Source organism: Pleurodeles waltl, chromosome 7, assembly GCF_031143425.1.
Source record: "Pleurodeles waltl isolate 20211129_DDA chromosome 7, aPleWal1.hap1.20221129, whole genome shotgun sequence".
NCBI classification, from domain to species: Eukaryota; Metazoa; Chordata; class Amphibia; order Caudata; family Salamandridae; genus Pleurodeles; species Pleurodeles waltl.
Window position 1 is genome coordinate 288,739,005 of NC_090446.1, and position 27,474 is coordinate 288,766,478.

The 27,474-nt window shown below is 47.9% G+C and overlaps 1 protein-coding gene across 1 annotated transcript in view; it reads left to right on the forward strand.

The window, feature by feature from the left end:
* The window catches only part of LOC138304024 (protein-glutamine gamma-glutamyltransferase E-like), a 331,092-nt gene that overhangs the window by 286,351 nt on the left and 17,267 nt on the right, over positions 1-27,474 (forward strand). Inside the window, exon 10 of the mRNA XM_069243676.1 lies at positions 6,946-7,269. Coding sequence (XP_069099777.1) covers positions 6,946-7,269 — 324 coding nt within the window. The remainder of the gene's footprint in view (positions 1-6,945; positions 7,270-27,474) is intronic.

The following is a 27,474-nucleotide window of genomic DNA, read 5'->3' on the forward strand; positions in this document are numbered from 1 at the left end:
GGTGCTGTAATTATGGGCCAGATGTAGCAACTTAAAAATTTGCGAGTTGCAAAGCGCGAGTCCATGCGACTCGCAATTTGCATCTCGCAAATTGGTATGCAGTACGGTGTCTCAGACACCGACTGCAACTCGCAATGGGGTCGCAATGACCCACCTCATCAATATTCATGAGGTGGGTCGCAAATTGCGGCCCCATAGCGAGTATAGGCACTCGCAAACATGGAGGCCTGCTGTCGTCAGCAGACCTCCATGTTCGTGACTGCTTTCAATAAAGCAGTTTTTTTTTTTTAAGTGTAGCCCGTTTTCCTTAAAGGAAAACGAGCTGCACTTAAAAAAAAAAACGAAACCTTTAGTTTCTGTATTTTTTCAGGGCAGGGAGTGGTCCCTTGGATCACTCCCTGCCCTGAAAAAATATTTGTGGGTCCATTCACAAAGTGGAAGGGGTCCCATGGGGACCCCTTCCAATTTGCGAGTGGGTTACCATCCACTTCAAGTGGATGGTAACTGCGACTCCATTTGCGATCGCATATGCGGTCGCAAATGGAATTGCATTCCACTCCGAATCGCAAATAGGAAGGGAACACCCCTTCCTATTTGCGATTCTGAAATGCATATTGTGAGTCGGTCCCGACTCGCAATATGCATTTCTGAATAGCAAAGAGGCTTTTGCGCCTCGCAAACGGCGATTTTCGCTGTTTGCGAGGCGCAAACCCTTTGCTACATCTGGCCCTATGTTCAGAAATTCACTTCTTGCGCAGTTTTTCAAAAAACCTCAGCATGTCTGTCCTCAGAGGGATCTAAGTTTGAAAGATTCTTAGTTTTAGCCTTAGATTTGGAGGCTACTTGAGGGTTGCTCCCCTCAGGGTAGTAGGAGACTTATCCAGCCTTGAGAGTGAGCGTATTCCAGCAATTGTCCTGAAAAAGGACCTAAGGCTCTCACCAAGGCGTCATTCACTGACTGTTGCACTCTAGAGTCGAGTGCCTCAACTAAATTAACTTCAAGTTGATTGTCATCATCCTCAGGGTAGTACCCTGCATCCTGATCACTCCATTGCGCCATATTACAATGCAGTGCAATAAGTATATCAGCAATAAAATATATAGGGGGAGTGAAAAACCCCTCACAGGCAACCAAAAATTAATGGCAAGCCCTTAATAATGAGTGGAGGGAGCTGCCTGGTAGTCACTCTCGGCAGAGCCTATTACTATTTTACAACCCAGATAGTATAACTATCTGGGCATCAGGGATGCTCGTAAAACGCATGCGTCGGGCAAAACACAATTGAAAGTGAGAGCAGACTGCGCGCAGCGCGCGTGGTGCTCCCGCTTCACAAGTTTTTAAATAAAAAATGGGCACAACAAGTACAATACAAACAATTAAAGCATGCAGAATCTCGATGCTGTTTTTCAAGAAAATAATATCGAAAAAACAGTTTAATTAGCAATAATATCACGGTAATAAAGAAAAATGGCACTTATATGCTGCGAAGCAGCAAAGAAAGAGGATATGACGTTAGGGGTCAAAGCTCTTATGGTATCAGGTCACACTATGTGATTGGTGCATGTGACTTATGAACATGTGATTCATGGGAAATGTAGTTTTTTTGTTTATTAATATGTTATTGGCTGCTGTGAAAGTTCAGTAAAGGAAGAGTCAGCATAATCTGAGCCTCCGGTCCCGACATAGAATTTAGGGCAGTGCCTGTGGGCAACAGGCCAACAATCTCCCCAGTAAGACTTGTGCGGCTTCACTACGCTTTTCAATACCCTTTTACGTATTTGTCCTATATTTATATTTTTCATAAAATGTTCCTGCTCAAGACATACTATTTCTGCGCTAAACACCTACGTTTGTAACTGTACAAAGTTGGATAACATTTTCCTATCAAGTGAAAAACAAAAAAGTCAAACGCAGGAAAAATATATATCTAGTCATTTTAGAGTGTTTTGGTTTAATCTAATTAACTCGTTGTATTGGTCATTAGATGGCAAACAGATCCTTTTAACGGGCAAAATTACGAACATGAAAGCCAGGATTTGGATCTTTCCTGATGGCAAGTTCGTTGTTTTTATAGGAATGCAATGATAGCTGAAAGGAAATGCATTAGCAGTGAACTTAGTTGCAGATAAGTATGGAAAACTTTAACAATAAAAACATACGATAATGATTTTACAGGTTTTTATTTCAGAACCACTGAGTATTAAACAAAAATGTAGCGGTAATCTGTTATTTAGTAAAAAGTGTTGGTCATACATTTCACATACAGATCTAAAGAACACACCCATGCTAAAATACAACAAACAGCATCCACCAAAAAGAGCTACTCTAGAGTCGAAATATTTTATTGGGGGCGAAGATTTCTCGTTACTGCCACGTTTGTAATCTGTGAGTTCACAGAATATTTTACAATCCTTCTTTTTGGAGATGAATACTTGGGGCATATTTTCAAGCCCTTGCGCTGCTGGGCGTCACTTTTTATGATGCTCTGGTGGCGCAGAGTGCAGACCCATATCTAAGAGACCATGCAAAGCCACTTTGCGTGGCTTTTCATGGTTTCGTAGATATAATGTAAAGCAACGCAGCACAATTTGCTGTGTTGCCGTACACTGCATCATGGAGGAGTTCCACAGGTGTTGCAATGGGTGTTCCCAGGCAACATCCATGGGTTTGGATGCACTCCCAGATCTACAAGGATCTGCAAACCTGGGAATGCGTCAAAACTGTATGCCTCCGAGGGCAGGCGCAACAAGGAGAAATATTTTGGCCTCGCTTCATTGTTTCCTTTTTCTATGTGTGCTGCATTTTGAAGCACCCATAGAAAGAGGAAAAGTCCTCTCTGGAATGTTTTTGTGCAGGAAGGTACCATAGTGCAAGAGTGCCTGAGTTGGCGCCAGTCAGCAAATTGTGCGCCTGTACAGGGGGAGAGGGCAGAAATGCACCATATCTTGTAAGTATGGTGCATTCTGTCCTTTTGAGTAGGCATAGGAAAGCTAAGAATAAAGACCTGGGGCACTGCCCTATGCAAACTCATTGTAAATATCCCCCTTGGATTCTCATTCAATGACCGGAGGCAATATCATGCATAAAATGTGCCATATGGATAATTAATGTTCATTTCTTTTTTAATGGATAATGTTGATGCTAGATTCTTAGCTTAACAGTTCAGAATGGGAAAAAACATTGAGGCTTTATTGCACCTGAAATCCACAGATTTTCCCCACCACCATTTTGTTTTCTCTAGCAAATTTCTCCACGTTACTTCTGGAATAATTTGTGGAGGGAGAAACCCTGACACTGCCTGTGAGAAAGTAGCCTCTTTCTAGTATGGTTACCCCAACTTTTGGACTGTTTGTGAGTGTGTGTCAGTGTGTCTTTACTGTGTCACTGGGATCCTGCTAGCCAGGACCCCAGTGCTCATAGTGAAAACCCTATATGTCAGTGTGTTTTGCCTGTCTCACTGGGACCCTGCTGGTCAGTACCCCAGTGCTTATAGTTTGTGGCCTAATGTGTGTGTTGTCAGTAGTGCTTAACTGTGTCACTGAGGCTCTGCTAACCAAAACCTCAGTGCTTATGCTCTCTCTGCTTTTAAATTTGTCACTATAGGCTACTTCATTTACCAATTTCAATTGGCACACTGGAACTCTATTATAAGTCCCTAGTATATGGAACCTAGGTACCCAGGGCATTGGGGTTCCATGAGATCCTTATGGTCTGCAGCATTTCTTTTGCCACCCATAAGAAACTCAGATAACCCCTTTCACAGGGCTGCCATTGCAGCCTGCATGAAATAGTTCACACACTATTTCACAGCCATTTTCACTGCACTTAAGTAACTTTTAAGTCACCTATATGTCTAACCTTCATTTACTGAAGGCTAGGTGCAATGTTACTAAGTGTGAGGGCACCCTTGCACTAGCAAAGGTGTCCCACGCAGTCCAGGGCCAATTCCCTGGACTTTGTGAGTGCGGGAATGCCGTTACACGTGTGCACTACATATAGGTCAATACCTATATGTAGCTTCACAATGGTACCTCTGAATATGGCCATGTGAGATGTCTAAGATCATGGAAGTGTCCCACCATTCCAAACCTGGTATTGGGGAGCCAATTCCATGCATCCTGGGTGCCCCACCATGGACCCCCAGTACTTCCAAACCAGCTCTCTGAGGCTTGCACTGCAGCTACAGCTGCTGCCACCTCACAGACAGGGTTCTGCCCTCCTGGGGTCTGAGCAGCTCAGTCCCAGGAGGGCAGAACAAAGCATTCCCTTTGGAAGGAGGGTGTTACACCCTCTCCCTTTGGAAATAGGTGTAACAGGCTGGGGAGAGGTAGCCTCCCCCAGCCTCTGGAAATGCTTTGAAGGGCACAGATGGTGCCCTCCTTGCATAAGCCAGTCTACACTGGTTCAGGGACCCCCTGTCCTTGCTTTGGCACGAAACTGGAAAATGGAAAGGGGAGTGGCCACTCTCCTGTCCATCACCACCCCTGGGGTGGTGCCCAGAGCTCCTCCAGTGTGTCCCAGACTTCAGCCATCTTGTTTTCCAAGGTCACTCTCAGAGTGGCCTCCTGATAGGCCCATACCTGATAAGGTAGCCAATCCCCTTCTCAGGGCTATTTAGGGTCTCTCCTGTGGGTCTCTCTTCAGATTCTACTTGCAAGTTTCCAGCAGGAATCCTCTGCAACTAGTACTTCATCCTCTGACCTCGGATCAAGCGGAGACTGCTCCAGGAACCGATACAACAGCAACAAAGTATCCAGAAGGGCTACTTTTCCTCTGCAACTTCAGCTACAGCCAGCAACTGCAACAGTTTCCATGGTGTGCATGCACTGGGTACTCCCTGTTTTCACCCTGCACCAGAAGGACTGAAGAAATCTCCAGTCGAGTGACGCAGTCTCTCCCCTGCTCAAGCAGGCACCTTCTAAGTCGACAACCAGTTCTCTTGGACTCCTCTCCTGGCAACGAGCGTGCTCCTTGGAACACAGAGGGTTGACCCCTTCGACACAGACTGTCCTGAGGTCCTGCTGTCCCAATTTGGAGGAGGTAAGACCTTGCCTTACCTGAGAATGACAGTAACCCTGTGCACCATGTCTTCTTCACCTCCTGAGGCCTCTGTGCACTACTTGCAAAATCCCTTCATGCACAGCCTGTCCCAGGTCCCCAGCACTCTATCCTGCGACGCTCAACTCACTGAGTTGACCTCCGGCGGTGTGGGACCTTCCTTTGTAGTGCTGCACCAACTGCATTTTGCAGTCCCTTTGTCCCTGTGTCCTGGGACTCCCGTGGGTACTGTCTGGTGGAATGAGGACTCTCTGAAGTGCAGAGATCCCCCTCTTCCTCCTCACGCAGAGTTGAGGCTCCCAGGTCCCTCCTGGGACCAGACAGCGCCTCTTTGATGCAAAACGCAACTTTACCGGAACCAAGGCTTGTTTGAGGAATCCAGCACCAAATCTCGCCTGCATCCAACTTCTCTTCGTGGGACATCCAGAGCATCATGCAGGAACCTGCTGACATCTTTCTTGGGTGCATTTCTGCAGTCTTCGTCTAACCAGGGACTCCTCTTTGCACCCTCTTCAGGGTTGGCAGGGACTCCTGTCCTTCCTGGAACTTCTTTCAACTTCTAGACTTAGGGCCTGATTACAGCTTTGGAGGGAGGTGTTAATCCGTCCCAAATGTGACGGATATACCACCTACCGTATTACAAGTCCATTATTTCCTATGGAATTCGTAATACGGTGGGCAGGATATCCGTCACATTAGGGACGGATTAACACCGTCCTCCAAAATTGTAATCAGGCCCTTGGTCTCCTTACTTTGCAGGTCTTCAGGACCAGAAATCCACCATTTGTTGGCTGCAGTCTTGCGTGGTTCTTGCAATAACTCCAATCACGATTTGTAGTGTGTCCTAAGGAAACTTGCAGTACTTTACTCCTGCTTTTCTGGGCTCTGTGGTGGGGTATTTTACTAACCTTTGCTGTATTCCTACTCCCCCAGTGATTCTCTACACACTACACTTGTCTATGCAGGAATTTGTGGTTCGCATTCTACTTTCTTAGTATATGGTTTGTGTTGCCCATAGACCTATTTTATCCCATTACATTCTATAGCATTTCCTATTGTTTGCACTATCCTATGTCTAATTACTTACCTTATTTTGGTGTCTAGTGTACATATTGTGTATAATACTTACTTCCAGAAGGAGTATTGCCTCTAAGATATTTTTAGACTTGTGTCACCCAAATAAATTATCTTTATTTTTGGTGGCACTGAGTATTGTCTTTACTTGTGTATACGTACTGTGTAACTATAAGTGGTATTGTAGGAGCTTTGCATGTCTCCTAGTTCAGCCTAAGCTGCTCCGCTACAGCTACCTCCTCTATCTCATTCTTCCTCTTTCAATATCACATCCCTTACAGACATCCTGCTTGTCTAAGTGTAATAAGGTAAACTGTCCTTTATGTAAGCATTTCCACCCTTCCCCTTCCTGTTGATCCTTTCCTTTGTTGTATGAGTCCTTACAGGGATGAGGGGTACAATAAAGCAGCTCAAATATGTGGTCCTACATTGAAATGCCAAGCAAAGTGTGATGAACTGCATCGATTTATATGTGAAAAATGTCTGTCGTGATGAAAAATGGATCTTGGAAACACTGAAGAAAAAAGTCTGATCTGGAATATTCACAGCTAAGGTTTGCCCCCTTTCTTTATTCTTCGGTATTCAACAAAGGTCCTCTTCTCTACATTATGTGCCAGCCATCTCTTTGGTGAATCTGGTTTGGTCAGGATCTGGTAGCATACCACCCACCCTCTCTTGGGCTGAAAGGTATTGCAATACTGCTCTATAGTGTACATGTAGCTATTTATTTAAAGCACTGTACTGCATCATATTTCTATTTTCATGGTTCGATGGACATTAGCCAGTTTATTTCACATTGTGTTCTTCAACAGGTTCGAAGGAAGAAAGGGACGTGTTCAAGAAAGCTACCAGCAAGCTGTTTGATGGAGGACCAGTTGCAGAGAACAGCAGAACCCTCATCATGACAAGAGCTTCAGAAAAACCCTCAAGGGATCCTCAGCTCTCTGGGAAGTTCACACTGACCACTCATCCCATACTCGGACAAGATGTTAAAGTGACTTTGAATCTCTCAAATCTTACTTCAGAGGCCATGCTTGTAAAGGTGCATGTTAGTTCTTCTTCTGTCTTGCACCATGGCCTGAGGACACATGTTATCTGGAAAGACTCAAAAGAAGTTCCTCTTGGCCCCAAAGATGGTAAATATCAAATGAGTAAATTAAAACTAATAACATATTTCTCCTGGCAGACCATGAGGTGGACACATTATAAACGATAAAGGAACATGAGAGGTTCTCAAGAGCAACAGATCATAGCTAGAAGACATTGCAGAAACTGTAACAGAAAATTACATACAGGACACCAAGCACATAGTCACTGTAAACAACAGCACCTGCAAAGCACTGGATTTGTTTGATTACACAGTAAGCAAAGAGCAGAGTCTCAGTCAACAGAGAACAACTGCAGTAGTTCAGTGTATGAGAATAAAAAAGGAGCACTAGACAATGACAGAAAAGAGATATTCAATTAATGGAGTTGATAAATACACCCAGTGTAAATGGTGTTTGAAAAAAATATTGAGTCAGGGCCTCATAACGAATCTTGTGGTCACTAGACCGCCAGTCTCGCAGTGGTGGTGAGGACCGCTGCTGCTGTGATGGTCCACCCACCACATTACAACCCTGCTGTTGTTGCCAGGATTGGTGATCCCAACTGGCTGACAGAGCGTGCAGGTCGTAATCAGCCGGGCAGCGCTGCACGCGGTGCCGTCCACTGATTACGATCTGTTTCCCAGCCAGACTTTTTATGGCAGTTTCACTGCCATGAAAAGGCTGGCAGAGAGCAGATGCAGGCGGCCAGAGGGGTGGAGGTCCCCCTGCCAAGCCCCCTCACAATGCTCACTGTCTGCTGTGCAAACAGTGAGGATTGCAAGGGTGCTGGTGCACCCTGCAGGTGGCAGCATTGCCGCCGGCTCAATTACGAGCCAGCGACAATTCTGCTGCCACTTTTGCACTGGGCTGATGGGCGGCAACCTCCCTGTCAGAAGTTCAGTGGATAGTCATCCTGCCCGCCTAACTCAAAATGAGGCCCTTGATATTATAAGAAATCTGAAATTTTGGGTTAAAAATAATCCAATGATGAGTCAAAAATATAGTGGTATACTATATCCTTTTGAAGAATAGTGTGTTTTTTTCAAGCATATTGATGTTTTAATAGCATTTTCAGTGATACAGTTGTAAAAAATATAATTTATTATTGTAGTGTGTTTTAGTTAATTTATAATTCTATGAGTTAGCATTGTTGGTATAACTTATAATTTTTAAAAAAAGTGTAAGTGATTTAGTTTTGTTTAAGTGGCTATTAGTAATTTATATTGTATTGTCTCATTGCTGGTATATAGAGAGTCCCACATCCCCCCTCATCCCTAGAATCTTCAGTTGAATCATGTTCATCCTCTGCAAAATTATTAAGGAGACACCCCCACAACATGATCGCATCCGAGGCCCCTGCTCCCTACATGTGCGCATATGTACCTCTTCCGCCACTCCCCACTCAAGTAGGGCCCGCTGCCATGAAGACATTAAGGGTGCTCAGGTACTCATTCAGCAAATGTCCACTCTTCTCTAGGCCAGCAACAGAGCCTGCTAGATCATCTTGTGATGCATCATTCGTTTCCTGGGCTGCGCCACTACTCACAAGACACAGGCTAACAGGGTCAAAGGAATCTCAATGCCTGTCGCCTCTGTTATTTTTGGCACCACTGCCCCGCAAAATCCCCGAACCCCTACAGATGTCCAGGCCAGATTCAAAAAGCTAGCAACCAGCTCTCCACATTGTATGCACTGCGTTCCCCTATTGGGAGTTACTCTATTTAATTGTTTGGAGTCACATAGGTACAATGTAAAAAATTGAAATAGATCAACTTGAATCTATAATTGCAGGACACTTTCCTCACTAATGCACATGCATGTGCCCATTCGACATCTGTAACTGGTTCCCCTAGGTCCCTCATCCAGACATCCCTCCCAGCGTATAGGAGCAATAAGTGCGGTCCCAAATGCATTGAATGGTGCCCTGCGTATCACCTTTCCCACAGTTGCCTCCCTAGACCGACCACCCTGCATCAGTAAATGCACCAGTGTGTCAGTCCCCAGCATACCTAGGAACACCTCTTCTCCCAGTTGTCCATCTGTCAGCCATCTTGCAGGATGTTGTAAATTGGCAGCGTAATAGTGATGTTGCATGTCAAGTATAGCAAGACCATTATCTTCCACATCACGTTTAAGAACCGATATGGCCACTCTACTTTGACGTCCTGCCCAGACAAGTGAGATAAGCAAACTATTCAGCTTGCGAACAAATGGTGTTGTAGCGGAAACGCGCCGTTCTGAACCAAGTAAAGGCAGGGTAGAAGGAAAACCATCTTGGCCATTGCTGCCCTACCTATCACAGACAGGGGGAGTCTACTCCAAAATGCCACAGAGCTCTCAAGATTTGTCATGACTCTGTCCTCATTTAAGCGTTGATACTTGTCCTTGGTGTGAGCCACCCATACACCCAATTATCTAAAGCCCTCTCTTCCCAGTGGAGGCTAAGTTCAAGCAATCGGCCAGTGGACACACCCACCAGGCTGCCAAGCGGGAACAGGAGTGACTTCCTGAGATTGACCGAAGGCCAGAGATCCTGCCAGAGGTCTCATGGAGCCCTATCAAGATCGGTACCACCTGACTAGGGGTGTAAACATACACCTGTGCTTCATCCGCATAGAGAGAAATAACATGTGCGGAGTCCCTGACCCAAATCTCCCACGGCTTCAATTCCCTACGCAGAAGGATCGCTAAGGGTTCAATGGTGAGGGCAAACAGTAGCAGTGAGAGGGGACAACACTGCCTGGTACACCCCCCCACATTCCATTCTTCAGAGAGGTCACCCCCAATCCTAACATGAACCAGGGGGCTGGTGTACAGCAGTCACACCCAACCACAAAAGGCGGGCTGAACCCCATTTCCAGGAACACAGCTTTAAGGAACAGCCTCTCCACTGTGTCAAATGCCTTTTCCAGTTCAAATGAGACCAAGGCCAACTCACGGTCAATATCCATTGTTTTATGCAATAAATGTGTGAGTCTCCAGAGACTGAGAGAAGTACTGTGTGCTGGCATAAAACTACATTGGTCTTCATGTACTACTGTCTGGATCACTGTCGTCAAATGCGATGCCCACAGTTTACACAGTATTTTGATATGTGTGTTGAGCATTGTGAGAGGCCTGTACGACGAGTGGTCAGTAGCATCTCTCCAGGTTTTGCAGAAGGCAAATGACACCCTCCCTCATAGTGCATGGCAGTATCCCACTTTCCCGAGCCTTCTGAGGGACCTCCAACAATTCTTCCCTCAGATTAATGGAGTAAGCCTGATACAATTCTGCAGGGAATCCATTCCCGCCTTGAGCTTTAGATTTACTGAGGGCCTAAATACCTGCTCCTAATTCCTCCATGTCAATCTCACTCTCCAACTCCTGCATAAGTGTTGGGCTCAGTATAGGTAACCCCACACTTTCCAGTTATGCCCCAATCCAACCCGGAGGGCCCACATCTCCGGCACGTAATACTCTCTGGGGATGCTCCACAAATGACCCCAAGGTATCCTGGCAATCGGTCACCAGTGCCCCATTGGGCAAACATACATGTAGTTTGGGGGCAGTTTCTGCTCCTGAAGCAACTGTTGCCACACCCTCTGTGTTGTCAACTCAGAGCCCTGTGTAACAGCCAACCGGTGCTTGTTCACCCCCAGAGTGACCTTAAGCTGTTGTTGCACTCCATACTTGTACCCATGCAAGCTCCACCCATGACAGCCTTAAGGGCTTCCCAATCTAGTGCCCTAGTAGTAGCAGACCCCCAATTGACCTCCAGATATTTTGGTAGGGTGGTCGCCAATGTGTCACAACACACTGTATCCATTAAGAGATCCAGAGGCATGTGCCATCTGTGCATACATTGCACACTCGGACCCCATAGTGGTCTAAGAAACACTGGTGCATGATCAGAGAGTAACTACCCCAAATGCGTCAACCCTTCCAGATGCTGCTCATCTATGCTACTCACTAGTATGTAATCCAGGCGGCTATAAGTGTTGGGAGTCAGAGAATGGCATGTGTATTCAAGACTATCTGAACGAAGATCCCCCCCAACTGTCACAGAACCCCAGATTCCACATGACTACTGTAAGAGAGGACAACATCAGTGGTTTAGTACCTCACCGGGGTGGATCTCTCCACCTAGGATACAATTGTAATCCCCCACCCAGATCACCAGTGTTCTATGCCTGTCCTACAAAAGATCCTGGATGTGTGTGAAAAATAATTTATCATCCACATTGGGTGCATAAGCATTAAGTAGTGTGACAGCCCTGCCATCTAGCGTACCCTGAACCAGTACACAACGTCCTTCTATATCCACCTCGTTATATACATGTCTGAAGGGTACCCCAGGTGTGATCCAAATGGCAACCCCCCGTGCATAAGAGGAGTAAGTGGCTGAAAACAACTGTCCCTTCTATTTCTTCCCCAGCCGCTGAACCTCATCCCCAAGGACGTGGATTTCCTGCAGATAGGCTATCTGTATCCTGTGGCTGCAAAGGAATGAATAAACCCTATATCGTTTAGAGTATCCCTTTAAAGCCCAGGCATTCTAGGTCAAGATATTCACATGGCCAGCCATTGCAAGCTACAATACTTCTCTGACCCTAGCAGGCTGTGCCTCCCCTCTGACCAGCTGCCCACACAGGCCCTCCCAATCATCAGGCAGGTATAGTGGAAAATCTCATATGCACTGCACGTATCCAACCACTATTCAAAACAAAGAGTGGTATTGAACAATTCAAAGCCCCCAGTGCCCCCCCACCCCAGACAGGCAGTATGACAACAGAAACAACAAACACTGTACACCCATTACGTACCATGCTGCCAGGACCCACAGCCTAACCCCAAAACTCGTAAACATGGCCTACCACATGAGGTGGAGAGAGGCACTCCCGTCCCTGTAGCAAATGCCGACCCAAACCAGTTAGCAAATTCAACCAAAAGCATAGCACTCATGCCACTCAGCAGCTGTAAGTCAGACATAATTAATATTCCACAACTTCAGCACTAGAGTGAACATGGATAGAAGGACGCAGGAGAACATCAAGAGAAGAGTGAATACAGCACACATTAAGAAAGTATGATCAAGTGGCAGAATCATTCAAGTATGTGTCTGCTTTCATGGCAGGCCCGTCTCCATTGAGACAGGCTTTGCATCCCGGTGCGTCAGCAACATAGTGCTGTCCTCCTAGATCTGGACTTTTGTCGGGCTCACCCCTCCTCCCGGCAATGACTCCCACGGTCCAGTGGCCTCCCCCCAAGATCTCCAGTTTCAGTTGCAGGCTTCACAAGCGGTCCTGGATCCCTTTCACCAGGATCCCGCTCCCTCCCAGAGTACCTTGTACAATACCTCCAGCCATATCCACACATCCTCCGGTGTATCTGTATCGAAGAAATGGGACTTGCTGCAAGACAGGACCTTCAAGAGGGTAGGGTATATCAGCATGTAGTGGAACCCCACCAAGCTCAGTTTAACCTTGACCTCGAGGAATCCTTTTCGAGATTTTATTGGTGTAATGTGGATAAATGGAGATCCTATAGTTATTAAAGTGAGCAGAATCTGTTTCCTGGCTAGCACAAAGAATACAGTCCAAGTCTTTATAGTTGAGTACTGGGGTGATAATGGCTCGCGAAGGAGTACCGGGCCTGGGAGGGGCCACCAGTGCACAGCGTGCCCTTTCAATCGCAAATAATGGGAACACGCCCGACTGTCCTCAGCATATCTCAAATCCATCGCTTCACTAGACTTCCATGGCAGACCCCTTGGCTCGCTCCATGAACCCAATGAAGTGGACATTTTTGCGGCAGGGCCTGCCCTCCACATCCTCCACTCTTGCCTCGAGAATCTCCGCTCTGGAGGTGACCCCCGCCATCTGTTTCCGCAATGTGGTGACCTCATCCTGGAGCTCAGAAATGGAGCCCTCCATAATCTGGACCCTATCTGACACCTTCCGAAGGTCTAACCGGGGAAGGTTGACCTTGACAGCCACCGATGCCATCTTCCCCTCAAGCACTGCTCTGGATCCATGTATCGCAGCAAGTCATTCTGGCCTACAGGGTTCCCCGGAAGTCTGGTCAGCCCCCATCTTCTCTCCAGACCCAGCTCGGTGTGTCGCCTGCTGTGCAGAAGTGGCCGGGGAGGTGTATAGCTCCATCGTGCTGCTCTGCGATGGGGCCAATGGCTCACTTTTTCCCCACAGGTGGTGTCAGGGAAGGAACACCCAACCCCCCCAGTCAAGGCAACACCCTAAAAGAGATCGCCAGCAGTGTCACTCGAAAGAGTTGGGGTGGGAAGGATAGCCCCAGTGGTTCCAGAATCACCAGGCAACTACTGGCACATGGGCAACTGATCTGGACCCTCAGACCCTCAGTCCAGAGCCTCAATCCATGGGAAGTATTTCTCTCACCCAAAAGGACCCCACAAGGGGTTTGGCGCAAGCTTAGCACCCACGCCTAAGTCCAGAACAAATGGCCTGTGTTGATCCACATCTGCTAGTCCCTCCATACCTGCGCAGATGCACTCCGTGACGTGTATACTCTATGAGCCCTCACATACATGAACTTAGCTTCCTCTGGAGGTGACAGGGCCAACCCAGGTCCAGGAAGAGGCCCTCCCAGCTGGTCTTCAAGCAGTAGAGCTGCGGACCACTGCTTATCAACTGCTCCATGCCCCGACAGATCCCTCACTGCAATGTCACACTGAATCCCTGTTGCACCAACAAGCCCATTCCACAGGTAGACGGGCCCCAGGCTCCATAAAAGAGGTACCTGCATCTCCTGGCTGATGTGCTGTCACTCGGCCGACTCAGAGGCCAAAGCTCCCCCAGCTGCGGCAGGCAAAGCCAAAAGGCCCCTCATGGGACCCCCCAACTGCAGCGAGGCGCGTCCTTAGGCTCCTCTTCTTAATACTGTCTCTCCCCTGCCACCTGCATTGAGTGGTGGCGGCAGCAAGCCAATCTCACCACCTGCAGCGTGAGCTACACGAGGCCCCAGTCTCTGATGCCGCTCAAGGCCGAAGCCCCCCAGGCAGCATCGACGATCCCCTGCAGCTCGGATCTAAGCGCCACTGAAACCCCGTCGGCAGACAACCGCAAAGGGGGTAGGCAGCTCAGCAGGCTTAGCAGCAAGTCCTGGCTGGGCAGGATTCCGCAGGATATTGCCGGAGATGTGAGTAACCTCTCAGAGGCGGGTCCTATCAACTATCTTGCGTGGCCACGCCCCTCAATTTAGATACATATCTATCATTCATTTGTTTTGGATTGGAAATAATTTTTTTTAATTGATTATTAATTATGTAATTTGTATGTGTTATATTTTGAATTTAAAATTGAAACTGTAATATTATTATTAATAATAGTAGGTTATAGTATTGTAGTAAGTTGAGTTTTTAGGGATGTAGTATGGGATGTTAATTAGGGTAATATATGATGAATAATATTGTTAAATAGTTTTTAATTGTTAAATATGTATTTATTTTATTATTATTGAAGTGAATAGTGTAATACTGATTTATTTAAGTTATTGTTTACATGTGAGTTGCTCAGTTTGTAGTTGAATAGGGTGAAAAGTAAAATAAAATGAAATTTAATTTGATGATATATTCTTAAAATTAATTATTATTTGGTCGGTGAAAATGTAAATGAATTATTAATCATTGTGTAATTATTGTACTGTGGTATTTGTTTTCATAGCTTTCTATGTTTATTACACTTGTATTTTGTAATGTATAATTTGTAAGTGAGTAAGAGGGGAAGAAATAGCTGATATTTATATCTAATATATTAATTTGTATCTAATTATGTATATTTTTATATTGTTAGAACTGACAGCCTTACGGTGGTCACCCCTACCTGTTACCTGCGTCCCTCCACTGTTTGGAGACTGTTTTTGCTGGTTTTAAGACTCTGCGCACTTTACCACTGCTAACCAGTGCTAAAGTGCGTATGCTTTCTCCCTTAAAACATGGTGACCTTGGTTCATACCCAATTGGCTTATTTAATCTACTTTTAAGTCCCCAGTAAAGTGCGATACATGTGCCCATGGCCTGTAGATTAAATGCTACTTGTGGGCCTGTAGCACTGATTGTGCCACCCACATAAGTAGCCCTTTAACCATGCCTCAGGCCTGCCACTGCAGGGCCTGTGTGCGCAGTTTCACTGCCTCTTCGGCTTGGCATTTAAAAGTACTTGCCAAGCCTTAAACTCCCCTTTTCTACATATGTCACTTGCTGGGAGGGCGGTGCTGGTGCGCTGGGTGGCGGCTGTACCTGTAGTGGCGGGGGGCACAGATGTTGCCACCACCGCTAGGGAGCACCCATCCGAGGACGTCTCTGAGTCGCTGGTCTCACCACCGGTCCCCGTTGTGGTGCTCCCCTCGCCCTCCGGATCACTGGTGCCCTCGGTGTCTGTTCCTGGGCCCACCGGGGCCTTGTGACCTGCAGCTCCCTCGTGCTCCGATGCCAAATCTCCTCCGCCTGATGATGCTAATGCACACATGCACAAGAAGATGAAGAAAAAGGGTGGGGGGAGAAAAAAGAAGACCAGGTTGAGTGCATGCAATGTCAACACCGTTGGCGGAGAGGACAGACACAGGAGCCTCATGCACTAAGCCGCGCATTCGGGGTACACTACAGTAGTACTGACTAGGCCAACAGGTCACGAGACGTCTAACGCGCACATGGGTGATGCAGGACCATCAATGGCTGTACTTGTCACCCTACAGAGGTGGGGGCCGGGGGCACAGGGCCATGCCTAAGGGAGAGGACTACACTACAGAAAGCGCCCTGGCCTAATGTCACCCACAGCCCTCCTCCCCCACCCAGACGCCTCAACTGCGCATGAAGATAGTAGAATGTGCTGATACTCACCCCCTTGTGTCTGCTGTGATGCCTTCAAGCGCCCATCCATCTCAGGGTAGGCCACCGCCAGGATCCGGGACATCAGGGGGGTCATTGTGCGACTGGCACCCCTCCTAGGTTGGGAGGCCATCCCCAGCAGTGTTTCTGCGGTCTTCCTTGTTCCGCGGCGGATGTCCTCCCACCTCTTGCGGCAGTGGGTGCCCCGTCTGTTGTGGACTCCCAAGTTCCGGACTTCCTTGGCGATGGCACGCCAAATGTCGATCTTCTGATGGGCGCTGACCTATTTGACATGTACAGGGTGGAAAGGAAACAAACATCAATGACCTGCACGTTAGATGTGATTGCCCCCCCCCCAACCTTGCTATATGGCACATGCTCTCATCTGTCGTGCGTTGCACTCCTCATTTGCCCCCCACCCCACCAACTTACATCCACCCCAATCCACACAGACATAGCCCATTCCATGTGCACCCGCTGTACTCACCTGTTGGTCTGGAGGACCGTAGAGTAGCGCATACTGGGGGAGGACCCCATCCACGAGCTTCTCCCACTCTTCAGAGGTGAAGGCAGGGGCCCTTTCCCCAGTCGCAGCAGCCATTGTATCTCCCAGACCGAGGTCACAGCAGCACTTGCAGTATAGGTCCTCTCCTGTGGATGATCAGGTCTCGAGTGATTAAGGAGATAGAAAATGGCGGTCACGCCCGCGGCGGTGCGTACCGCGGCGGTGCGTACCGCGACCGCCAGCGCACATCGTCATTGGCTCCTGAAACCCATGGGCTCCAATGTTAACCAATGCGACTTCGTACAGCGGTCTTCGACCGCCTACCGCCACGGTGTGCCCCGCCAGCGCATTGACCTCACATCCCATTGTCCCACTTCACAGGTCAGGCAGCCGCCATTTCAAGGGCCCACATGGCTAAATTACAACTGCGTCACACAGGCCTAGGCCTTGCATTGCCACACATACAAGCATAGCAATCCATACATTATTGTGTACTGTGCAAACTCTGGTGAACGTACCTGTGAGTTGATTGACTCTGTGCTCCATGTTGTCCTTCCTAGGCACCGTCCGCTGGGACTTGCAAGGAGAAGGATGAATCCTCGTGTGTACCGTCCGCTGGTGGACCTGTCGACAATGGAAGAACGCCATATTATACTACGCTACCGACTTGACCGAGCCACTATACATGAACTGTGTGCCCAGCTGGAGCCTGCCCTGGTGTCCCCCATCCGCCAACCCACAGGAATTCCCCCTCTGGTGCAGGTTCTGTCAGTCCTCCATTTTTTTGCAAGTGGCTCATTTCAGACAACAGTGGCCATGTCATCTGGAATGTCTCAGCCTATGTTTTCCAAGATTTTGTCCAGAGTGTTGTCTGCCCTGATGAAACTCATGCGGAGCTACATCATTTTCCCAGAGGAGGGTGATTTGCCTACAGTGAAGGGTGATTTCTATGCCCTTGGACATATCCCCAACATCATTGGTGCCATTGATGGGACCCATGTGGCTTTAGTGCCCCCAAAAGACGATGAGCAGGTGTATAGAAACAGGAAGAATTACCATTCTATGAATGTCCAGGTGGTCTGTTTGGCTGACCAGTACATCTCCCATGTAAATGCCAAGTTCCCTGGGTCAGTGCATGACGCGTATGTTATGCGAAATAGCAGCATCCCCTATGTGATGGAGCAGCTACAGAGACACCGTGTGTGGCTAATAGGTGACTCTGGTTACCCCAACCTGCCTTGGCTATTGACCCCAGTGAGGAATCCCCGGACAAGGGCAGAGGAACGGTACAATGAGGCCCATGGGCGAACTAGGAGGATCATAGAAAGGACCTTTGGGCTCCTGAAGGCCAGGTTTAGGTGCCTACATATGACAGGGGGATCCCTGATGTACTCACCAAAGAAGGTGTGCCATATCATCGTGGCCTGCTGTATGCTTCACAATCTGGCATTGCGACGTCAGGTTCCTTTCCTGCAGGAGGATGGTGCAGATGGTGGTGTTGAAGCAGCTGTGGAGCCTGCGGAGAGTGAAGAGGAGGAAGACTCAGAGGACGATACAGACAACAGGGACAGAGTCATAGAACAGTATTTTCAGTAGCAGAGAGGTAAGAATCACCCATGCCATTTTACATTTCCTGAAAGCCTCCTGCATCTCAACTTTGTCTATTTCCCCCCAGTTCTTTAAAACTGATGTTTTATTTTCCCTTCCCTTTTCAGTGCTGTATGACCCACTGAGTGACTTCTGCTTGGTTAGCCCATGGACTAATGCTAATTGACCTCGGTATGTGTTCAGCACAAAGTTGACCAAACGTATTTGATATGTAATGTGTTCTAGATTTGTAAATAATACAGGCTGACTCCTGATTGGATTAAGTGCAATGAGTGATTTATTCTTAGTGCAAGGAAATGGAACAAGAAAGTAAAACGGTGATGGGTGGGGGTGGAGTAATGTCCATGGTGGAGTCCAGTTCTCAGTCTCACAGGTGCATTGTCCTTATGCCTGTGGAAGGATGGAGCAGGGGCAGTTCAAGGTTGGACAGTGTGGCAATGTGGGACAGTGGGATGACTTCAGGGGGTATCTCATGCTGGCGGGGGTCTTCACATCCTACTCTGTCGGCTTTTTGGATCTCAGGCTCCTCTTGCGGGGAGGTTGTTGTTCAGCAGGAGGTGGGGTTCTGGTGGGCTGTCGTTGTGGTGGGGCCTCCTGTCCACTAGCGGCGGCGGAGGTGGTAGGCTGTTCTTGGTCCGGGCTAGTGACAGGGGCCCTGTGTGATGCCACATGGTCCCGAAACGTGTCCTCCAAACGGTTCAGGGCCTGGACAATGCTCCCCATGGCGGTAGAAATGTTGTTGAGGTGGTCGCTGAACCCCATGTAGCGTTCCTCCTGCTGTGCCTGGATCTCCTGGAACCTGGCCAGTACCGTCGCCATTGTCTCTTGTGAGTGGTGGTAGGCTGCCATGATGGTGGTGAGGGTCTCTAGGAGAGTGGGTTCCCTGGGCCTCTCCTCCCCCCCCTGTCGCACAGCAGCCCTCCGAGTTGCCCTGTTTCCCTGGGCCTCTGTCCCCTGGACGGTGTGCCCACTACCACTGCCCCCAGGTCCCTGTTGTTGTTGGGGTGGTGGGTTAGCCTGGGTGCCCTGTAGTGGCAGACACACCCCTGATTGACCTGTCCTAGAGACAGAGGCATGGGCCCGCTGGGTGGGAGCTGTGCTGTTGTTCCCAGAGGGGGTTGGGTCTGGTGTGGCCTGTGAGGGGAACCCACTGTCCAGAGGTCCCCGATGGTACGGGCTGGTTATCAGATTCCAGTTCGACAGAGCTGCTGTCATCACTGGTGGCCTCTTCCGGGGGTGGTATGGACATTTCTGGACCCTCCTGACCGGTGTGTTGTCGTTCGGGTCCTGCATGGGGTAAGAGAGTATGGTTATTGTTTCTGTGTGTGCAATTGCGTGCGATTTAGGGGTGCCCTTGTCCCCCAGTGCTGGCATTCCCTTGGGGGAGGTGTTGTGAGGGTGGTTTGTGGGGGGGGGAGATGGGTATGTGCAGTGGTCATGCTTAGGTGATGGGTGTCCATAGTTATTGGTGGCATGCAGGGGTTGGTTTGGGGTGGGTTGTGCTGGAGAGACATTCTCAGGGAGGTTTTTGTGATGTAGGGTTGGGGGTGATGGTGGGGGTGTGGGTTAGCATGCTGGGGGGGGTGAAGTAGTGGAGCTTGCACTTACCAGAGTCCATTCCTCCGGGTACTCCAGCGAGGCCATCAGGATGCAGGATGTTTAGCACCTCTTGCTCCCAGGATGTGAATTGGGGTGGAGTGGGTGGTGGTCCCCCGCCAGTCTTCTGCACTGCGATGTTGTGTCGGGAGACCATCGAGCGCACCTTCCCCCGTAGGTCGTTCCACCGTTTGCGTATGTCCTCCCGATTCCTGGGATGCTGTCCACGATCCGCTGCCATAGCTCCGCCTTCCTGGCTATGGTGGTGTGCTGCACCTGTGAGCCGAAGAGCTGCGGTTCGACTCGTATGATCTCCTCCACCATGACCCGGAGTTTTTGGTCCGAAAAGCGTGGGTGCCTTTGGGGTGCCATGGGGTGGTGTGTATGAGGTGTGGGGTGGTGTATGTGCTGATGAGTGTGTTGGTTTAAGGTGCTATGTGCTTCTATGTGGTGTATGTGATGGTGTAGTGTGCCTCTGTGTGATGTCGCTCTCTATTGTGATATGTCTCTCCCTCTCCTCCGTCTCAGATTTTTGTTAGTAGGGGTTTGTGGGTGATGTGGGTGTGTGTTTTATATTGTAATGGGTGTGTGGGAGTGGTATGTGTATGTGTTTCAGGTGTGTGCCTTTCAAATTGTCCAATGTGGCTGTGTTTTGTAGAGGTGTGTGTATTATGACCGCGGCGGTGTGTACCGCCAATGGACTACCGCGTTTGAAAGACCGCCGCGTGGATTTGTGGGTCGTAATGGCATGGGCGTATTTCTGTTGGCGTGGCGGTGGAGGTTTGGTCATCTCCAATTTACCACTGGCCGCTGATGTGGCGGGATGCAGTGGAGGTCGGATTTTTGGAGGTTTGGCAGTTGTGGGTCAGAATGTCCGTGGCGGCTAACCGCGGCCGCGGCGGTATTGTGGCGGGCTTCTGACCGGCGGTAAGCGCCTTTTACCGCGGAGGTCAGAATGACCCCCTGTATGTGGACCCTCCAGGAACTCTACAACTGCAAAAAACAAGCAAGAATGACATCTGCAACATTGTATCTTCAGCTCCTGCCAGCAACTGCAATTGTTTCCCAGCCGAGCATCTTCAGAGGACAGCCAGTCTTCAGCCCGCACTAGAAGAACGAAGGAATCTCCCTTGAAGTGAAGGAGTTTCTTCCCTGCTTTAGCAGGCACCCCTCTGCTGCGATGACCGGTGGGCTGGGTCCCCTCTCCTGAAGATGTGTGTGGATCCAGCAACACGGGTGGTAGACTGAAGTGATCCTGACAGTCCAGACGCCCAGCTGTCCAACTTTGGTGGAGGTAATAGCTTGCCGCCCCACACAAGACGGTACCTATGTGCACCGCGTATTTTACAGTTACCAAAGCTTCTTGGCATCCTTCCACAAAGTTCTTCATGCACCGTGCAGCTCCGGTCGCCTGCACTCCTTCCTGTGACGCACAGCCTGCTGTGTGCTTCTCCGTCGGCGTGGGATCCCTTTGTGTAGTGCTGTATGGGCCTCCTTTTGCACCTTCTTTGTCCCCGTGCTGTGGGACTCCTGTGCATGCTACCTGGTCTTCTGAGGGCTCTTTGAGTTGCTGAGAGCTCCCTCTGTCTCCCCCTTCCTGGGTAGTGGCCACCAGGTCCCTCCTGCTCCCGGACAACGCCATTTTCCGCTAACCACAAGCTTTGCTTGGGCCAATGCTTGTTAAAACAATCCAGCGAAACAAACTGGACTGCAATCATCCATCCAGCATGGGATATAATCTGCACCAACCAGGAACCTGCATCTGTTTTCTTGGGTGCAGTACTGACTGTTCTTCTTCACCGGTGGTTCTTCTTTTGCACCTTCATCCGGATAAGCAGGGGCTCCTGTTCTCCTTGGATTCTTCGGTGCTTCTTGGGCTTGGTCCCCTTCTTCCACAGGTCTTCAGGTCCAGAAATACATTGTTGGTGTATTGCAATCTCTTCTGGTTCTTGCAAAATCTTCTATCACGTGTTCTTGTGTGTTCTTGGAAAGTTACTGTGTTTTACTCCTGCTTTCCTGGGCTCTGAGGTGGTTTCTAGTATATGGCATCTCATTTACTCATACATTTGCGCTACTGCCCTCTGTGGCTATATTGAACAACAGGGGATGATTGCCATTGCCTATTTTGTCTACAAAATCCTACATACACACAAACAACATCTTCTTCAGTAGAAGCAAATTACTAACTAAACAAGTTCACTTCAATCTATAGTTCTTCTCTTACCTAATAGATTAGGCAAGGGCTAATCCATCTGTCTTCTTTCTGCAACGCTTTCCCAAGGTAGCACCTTAAGGGGGTAGTAGTAGTAGTAGCACTAACAGGGAAGACACAAGGTGGCACTTACACCTATTTAAACTCCAACTGCTGAATGAATCAAAGGGTTATCCATCACTGTCAACTAGATTGAAAGAGATCAGAGTTTAGTGGGTCATATATTATAACGTTTGGAAGACTGAGACCAGAATACCACAATGACAGTATTTGACTCACAACAAAGAAGACCTGAGATGAAAATAAAAGCTAGCAATATCAACTGCTTCTGAGCAATAAGGAGCTAGTACTAAAAAAATAAATTTAGGAAATGAAATCCTCAGGGGACATGGCTCAGAGTCGGAAGTGGTTGGAAAAGGTTAAGCTTTTACACAACACAAGGCCTTAATGATAATGTTGATGAGGCCAGTGTGGAATATTGCTCATATAAGAAAAGGTCTTGCAGTGAGTTGGTGTCACTTTCACCTCATCTGCTGCAGCAAGTGTGTGATCAATTTAAGTAGTAAAATGTAGTCACTCAATAAATCACACAGCCCGAGGGAAAAGGTTAATGGGCTTGATGAATAGATTAGAAAGGGGAGTTGGGGAACGGTGTGAGAAAGACAAACACTACAAAAAGAAACCACAACAATAATAATCATGGGGCGCTGAGCAGTACACCATCATGAATCTGTTGTGGAAGGAAACAATAAAGAGATAAGTTTGACATAGTTCAGGTAAATGCATGCAAAAAGTGCTTCTGCCCCAGAGAGGCCAAAGATAGCATATCTCTAAATGTTATGTATTCTGTGTTTGAAAAATACAAATTATGGAAGAAAATTATACTGTATTGCCAAATTGGGCAGTGCATCTCCATTCTTCTAGGAATGTCTGTCACTCTTGGGTGCCTGGTTGAACCTGACCGGTAGGTAAGCTGGAGTGTTGAGCTTTCACTACGTTTTGTTCATGCACAAGAGGGCTAGGAGAAGGCCTGCATATTATGAAACCGTAACTATTACGGAGTAAAGGAGAAGGACAAATGGAAGCAAGGCAAGCTTTATGAGGATTTAGGAGTGTGCCAAGAAGACTCAGAGGCAGAGCACAAAACATAAAGAGGATTTTTAGGTTTGAGTCAGCAATGTAGAAAACACACGTTCAGCGCCATTTTAGAAATGAATGCACCTCTCTCCAGTCCTCAGAGCTGAGTGAATACTAGGCCTAAGAGTCTTCGCCATCATCATGGTTTCTCTTTGAAGTCTATAACTTTCTCCTTATAGCTGTTGAGGTTGTCCCACCTGGAGTCTTTTCATACTCCTCCTCCTTCTCCTGATTCTGAATAACTCTGTCCAAGGCCCAAACTGAGCGAGGTAAACCTGTGTGCACTGCTGTTAAAGGACAAATAGGGAAACAGAATTGAATTACTTTTTGTAGATTTGTGTTTGCTAACTAAAATGACTGGTCTGGTCTCTGAGGAACTAGAAAAAAGGAGTGGACACTGCACGTAAAGTTTACTAAATTTGAAAGGCCAATCACTTTGAGTAAACAATCATCATCCATCAGCCCCAAAACATTGCAAATCACCAAAATCAATTTTACAGGTTGGTCAAACTTCCTCCCTCACTGTCAGCCACCACATACATTATCAATCATTATTTACAATCACTCAAAATATCACCACTCATTGGTGCAATAATTAGTAGTTACCTCTTTCAATCCATCTTTGGTGGTAGCAACACTTTGGAATTTGGCATTGGCACTGGCAGTCTTTTAATCAATGTTCTCCTAGGGCAGACTGGCTAGATGATGTAAAAATAAAAAAGGATAGGCAATGGCATGTGAGGGAGGCAGGCATTGTCTCAAATGTCCTGAAGGGAATGTGCAGGATTCTTCACTGCACAAAGGTCCAACTCCAATCCAGCCATATCTCTGATTATTTTAAATGGTGGGGCAGCATAAATCTCACATAAATAATGTTCCACTAGCTATTTCTTTTGCAAAGAAATAAAGGAAGGAAGAAGCTCAACAAGAAATACTTAAAATGTTCTATGGTGGCACTGGCATACTCTGTCTGGGAAGTAGAGTTCGTCCCCAAACTCAGGTGGTTCACCCATAAGTTGGTCAGCAAACCCAATTGATTCTTCATCCTCCTGTGGTGTTTTGGGAACAGTGTAATCAGGTGGTATAAAATGCTGCTTAATTTTGATCATGGTTAACCTCTCCACCTTTTGAGGTGAGAGACTGGTCCTTCCCACTGTAACAACTCCACCAGCTGCACTAATTTACCATTCAGGAGACACACTTGCTGCAGGACAAACCAGCTACTTTATTGCCATCCTACTGAGCTGCGGCCATTGGCACATCTTTCTATACCAATACACCAATGGGCTTTGTTCCTGATACATATCTTTTGGGTCATCCAGATACTCCTGGAACATCCTCTGAAGTGTCATTGGTGCTGCCACTTGCACAATCTCTTATGCCTTCACCTCTGCACTGGACGTAAGACCTGGCCCTTGAAACCAAGCCAATGCAGAGGTTGGATCCAATTCTTCTGATACTGTTGTTGCTTTTGTTATTGTTGCTGGTGTTGGCTGAAGTGAGAAACAACTGTCCTCTCTGGAAGTTGAAGGAGGCACCCGAGAAACGCAGAGTGGGACTCTAAGTTCCATTTGTTCTTCTTCTAGTTTCCGGCTTGCTCAACAATCCACCTCTTGCATTTTGAAACATCATAGTTAGACTTTTTATCCTTGGCGTGGTCGTCTCCCTTAACTTTTTGCCTCTGTTCCCTAGGTTGTTGATGTGTGCTGGACTCTGATTTTACTGTTTTTGTTACTCTGGGCACTTTACCACTGCTAACCAGTGCTAAAGTACAACTGCTCCTCTACAAAATGTGTATGTAATTGGCTTATCCAGGATTGGCATATTTGATTTACCAGTAAGTCCCTAGGAGAGTGCACTAGAGGTGACAGGGCCTGTAAATCAAATGCTACTAGTTGTCCTGCAGCACTGGTTGTGCCACCCACATAGGTAGCTCTGTAATCATGTCTCAGACCTGCCACTGCAGTGTCTGTGTGTGCAGTTTTAACTGTAAATTCGACTTGGCAAGTGTACCCACTTGCCAGGCCTAAACCTTCCCTTTTCTTACATGTCAGACTCCCCTAAGGTAGGCCCTATAGTAATGTGTTTCACATGTCCTGACAGTGATATATTGCTAAATTCGTTTTTCACTGTTGCAAGGCCTGTCCCTCTGATAGGTTAACATGGGGGCTTTTTCTTGCTTATACCATTTCTCTGACTCTGCCTGTTTGTGTATTCCCTGTCTGGGTCAGTTTGACAGTTGGGCTGGTTACACCTCACACTAGACAGTGACACAAAGGGGACTGGGGTGTAGCCTGCATTTCCTAATGAGCCATCTGTGCTAGGAGGCAGGGGAGGAGTGGTCACTCATACCTGAAAGGGCTGTGCCTGCCCTCACACAATGCAGTCTCCAACCCCCTGGAGAGTGTCTGGGGCCTGCCCTGGGCAAGGCAGGATTTTAAATTCAAAAGAGACTTTACTTTGAAGTAGGCCTACTTCAAAGGAGAAATTGGGTAAAAGAAGGGCACCCAAAACCACAAACCTGCGAAACACTTCTGGAAACAAGAGGAACCTCTGCCTGGAGAAGAGCTGAGGAAGAAGAGCTGCCCTGCCTGTGACTGTGCTTTGTGAGCTATCCTGCAGTTGCTGCTTCTGCCAGAGTAAGAGGGCAAACACTGGACTTTGTGTGCCTTCCATCTTGAGAAGGAATCTCCAAGGGCTTGATTTAGAGCTTGCCTCCTGTTGTTTGAAGTCTCAGGGACAGCAAGGACTTCTCTCTGCCAGCACCTGGAGTCTCTGGAGAGACTCCTACTCTGCCCTGTGGTGCCCATCCAGTTCCTGGGACCCTGAAAGGAGAAGCTGGTAGCCTAAGAGGAGGAAATCCACGCACAGAGCGCCATGCGGGGACAAGATCGACGCAACTACGATTTGCGGCTGAAGAAACAACGCACTGCCAGATCTGCGTCTGAAAATCGACGCTCGCCAGAAACGCGACTGAAGAATCGACACACGGAGCAGGAGTAACGATGTGCAGCATCGCTGACGGAGGCTGGGAGATTGCAACACACACTGCGGGCGAGTGTGCCTCAAAAAGGGCTTGCGATGCATCGATTTCTCCTTTTGTCGGGTTGGGGCGCGTCGCTTCTTCTCTCTGCTGAGAGCGATGCGTCGATCCAGTCAGCACTCTCGGGTCCGGGCAGGCCTTGCATTGTTTTTACTCACCCAGTGGTACTTGTGTTAGAAATCCAGCCGCACGATGATCCGAAAACCACGCAGCACGGGTTGCGATCTCCCAGCCTCCATCAGTGATGATGCATGTCATTTCTCCTGCACCACGTGTCGATTCTACGGTCGTGTTTGGAAGTGTGAAGATTTATTTTGCAGATTTGATCAGGTAGGATGGCACAGATATACTCTTTGAACTTGATAATGTAATTTTGCAGCCTTGCATTGCAGTCAAGAGATAGCTTAGGCTCTCAGTTAAGGCAGGCACTTCTGAGTTTTCATTCACGTCCCTGAGTGCAAATGTTTTATACATCTTTTTTAGCTGATCCTGTTGCGGTTGCATTAACAGGACAGCATGGCTCATTGTACAGTCCTCCCTGCTAACTTCCTGTGTGAAAACCTCAAAAAGGAGCAGCATCACTGTCAGGCATTTGACTAGGCTCCATTTGTCTGCATCCATTGTCACAGCTTTCCAAATTACATCCCTTCCTCTTAGAATGACATGGTCATCAATCTGTACAGCTCAAACAGACATTGCAACATATAATGGGCTGAGTTCCAACATGTTGGCACCTCCTGTATCAGAGCTTTAACCGGTACTCTAATTACCATGCTGAATAATCCGCAACAGCTTCCCGGCTTTAAAAGAATGGCTGAAATGAATACAGATTTGCCTGCAGGTGGTTAGTATGTTGTTGACTATGTCTTCTTTTTTGAGAAAGTCTTGTACAACCAGGTTGATGCAGTGCGACAAACACAGGACCCTCAAATTGCCACTGTGTGCCATGGCTTTGACTATGCTACTGCCATTGTCTGTGGCAAAAATCCAATTCCGAGACCTCTGGGACACATCCTATGTAGAAACCTTGCTATTAAATTAATTCAAGAGGTTTGCAGCTGTATGTGATTTCTTCACGGTGAACATGGCTACTGTTGCATGCCTCGGACGCTATTACATATTTCTTCAGGGCCTAAACCTGTAGAAAGCTGTCGCTTTGCCCCTGCAAAAGAGATCCAGTGTGCAGTGATACCCATGTAATCAGTAGCCTGACAAATGGTCAACACGTCTGTCATCAGGTGGATCGTGTGGACAACAGTTTGCTGCAAAGCTTGTCCAGCCAATTGCAGCGCACCATTATGCAGCGCTGG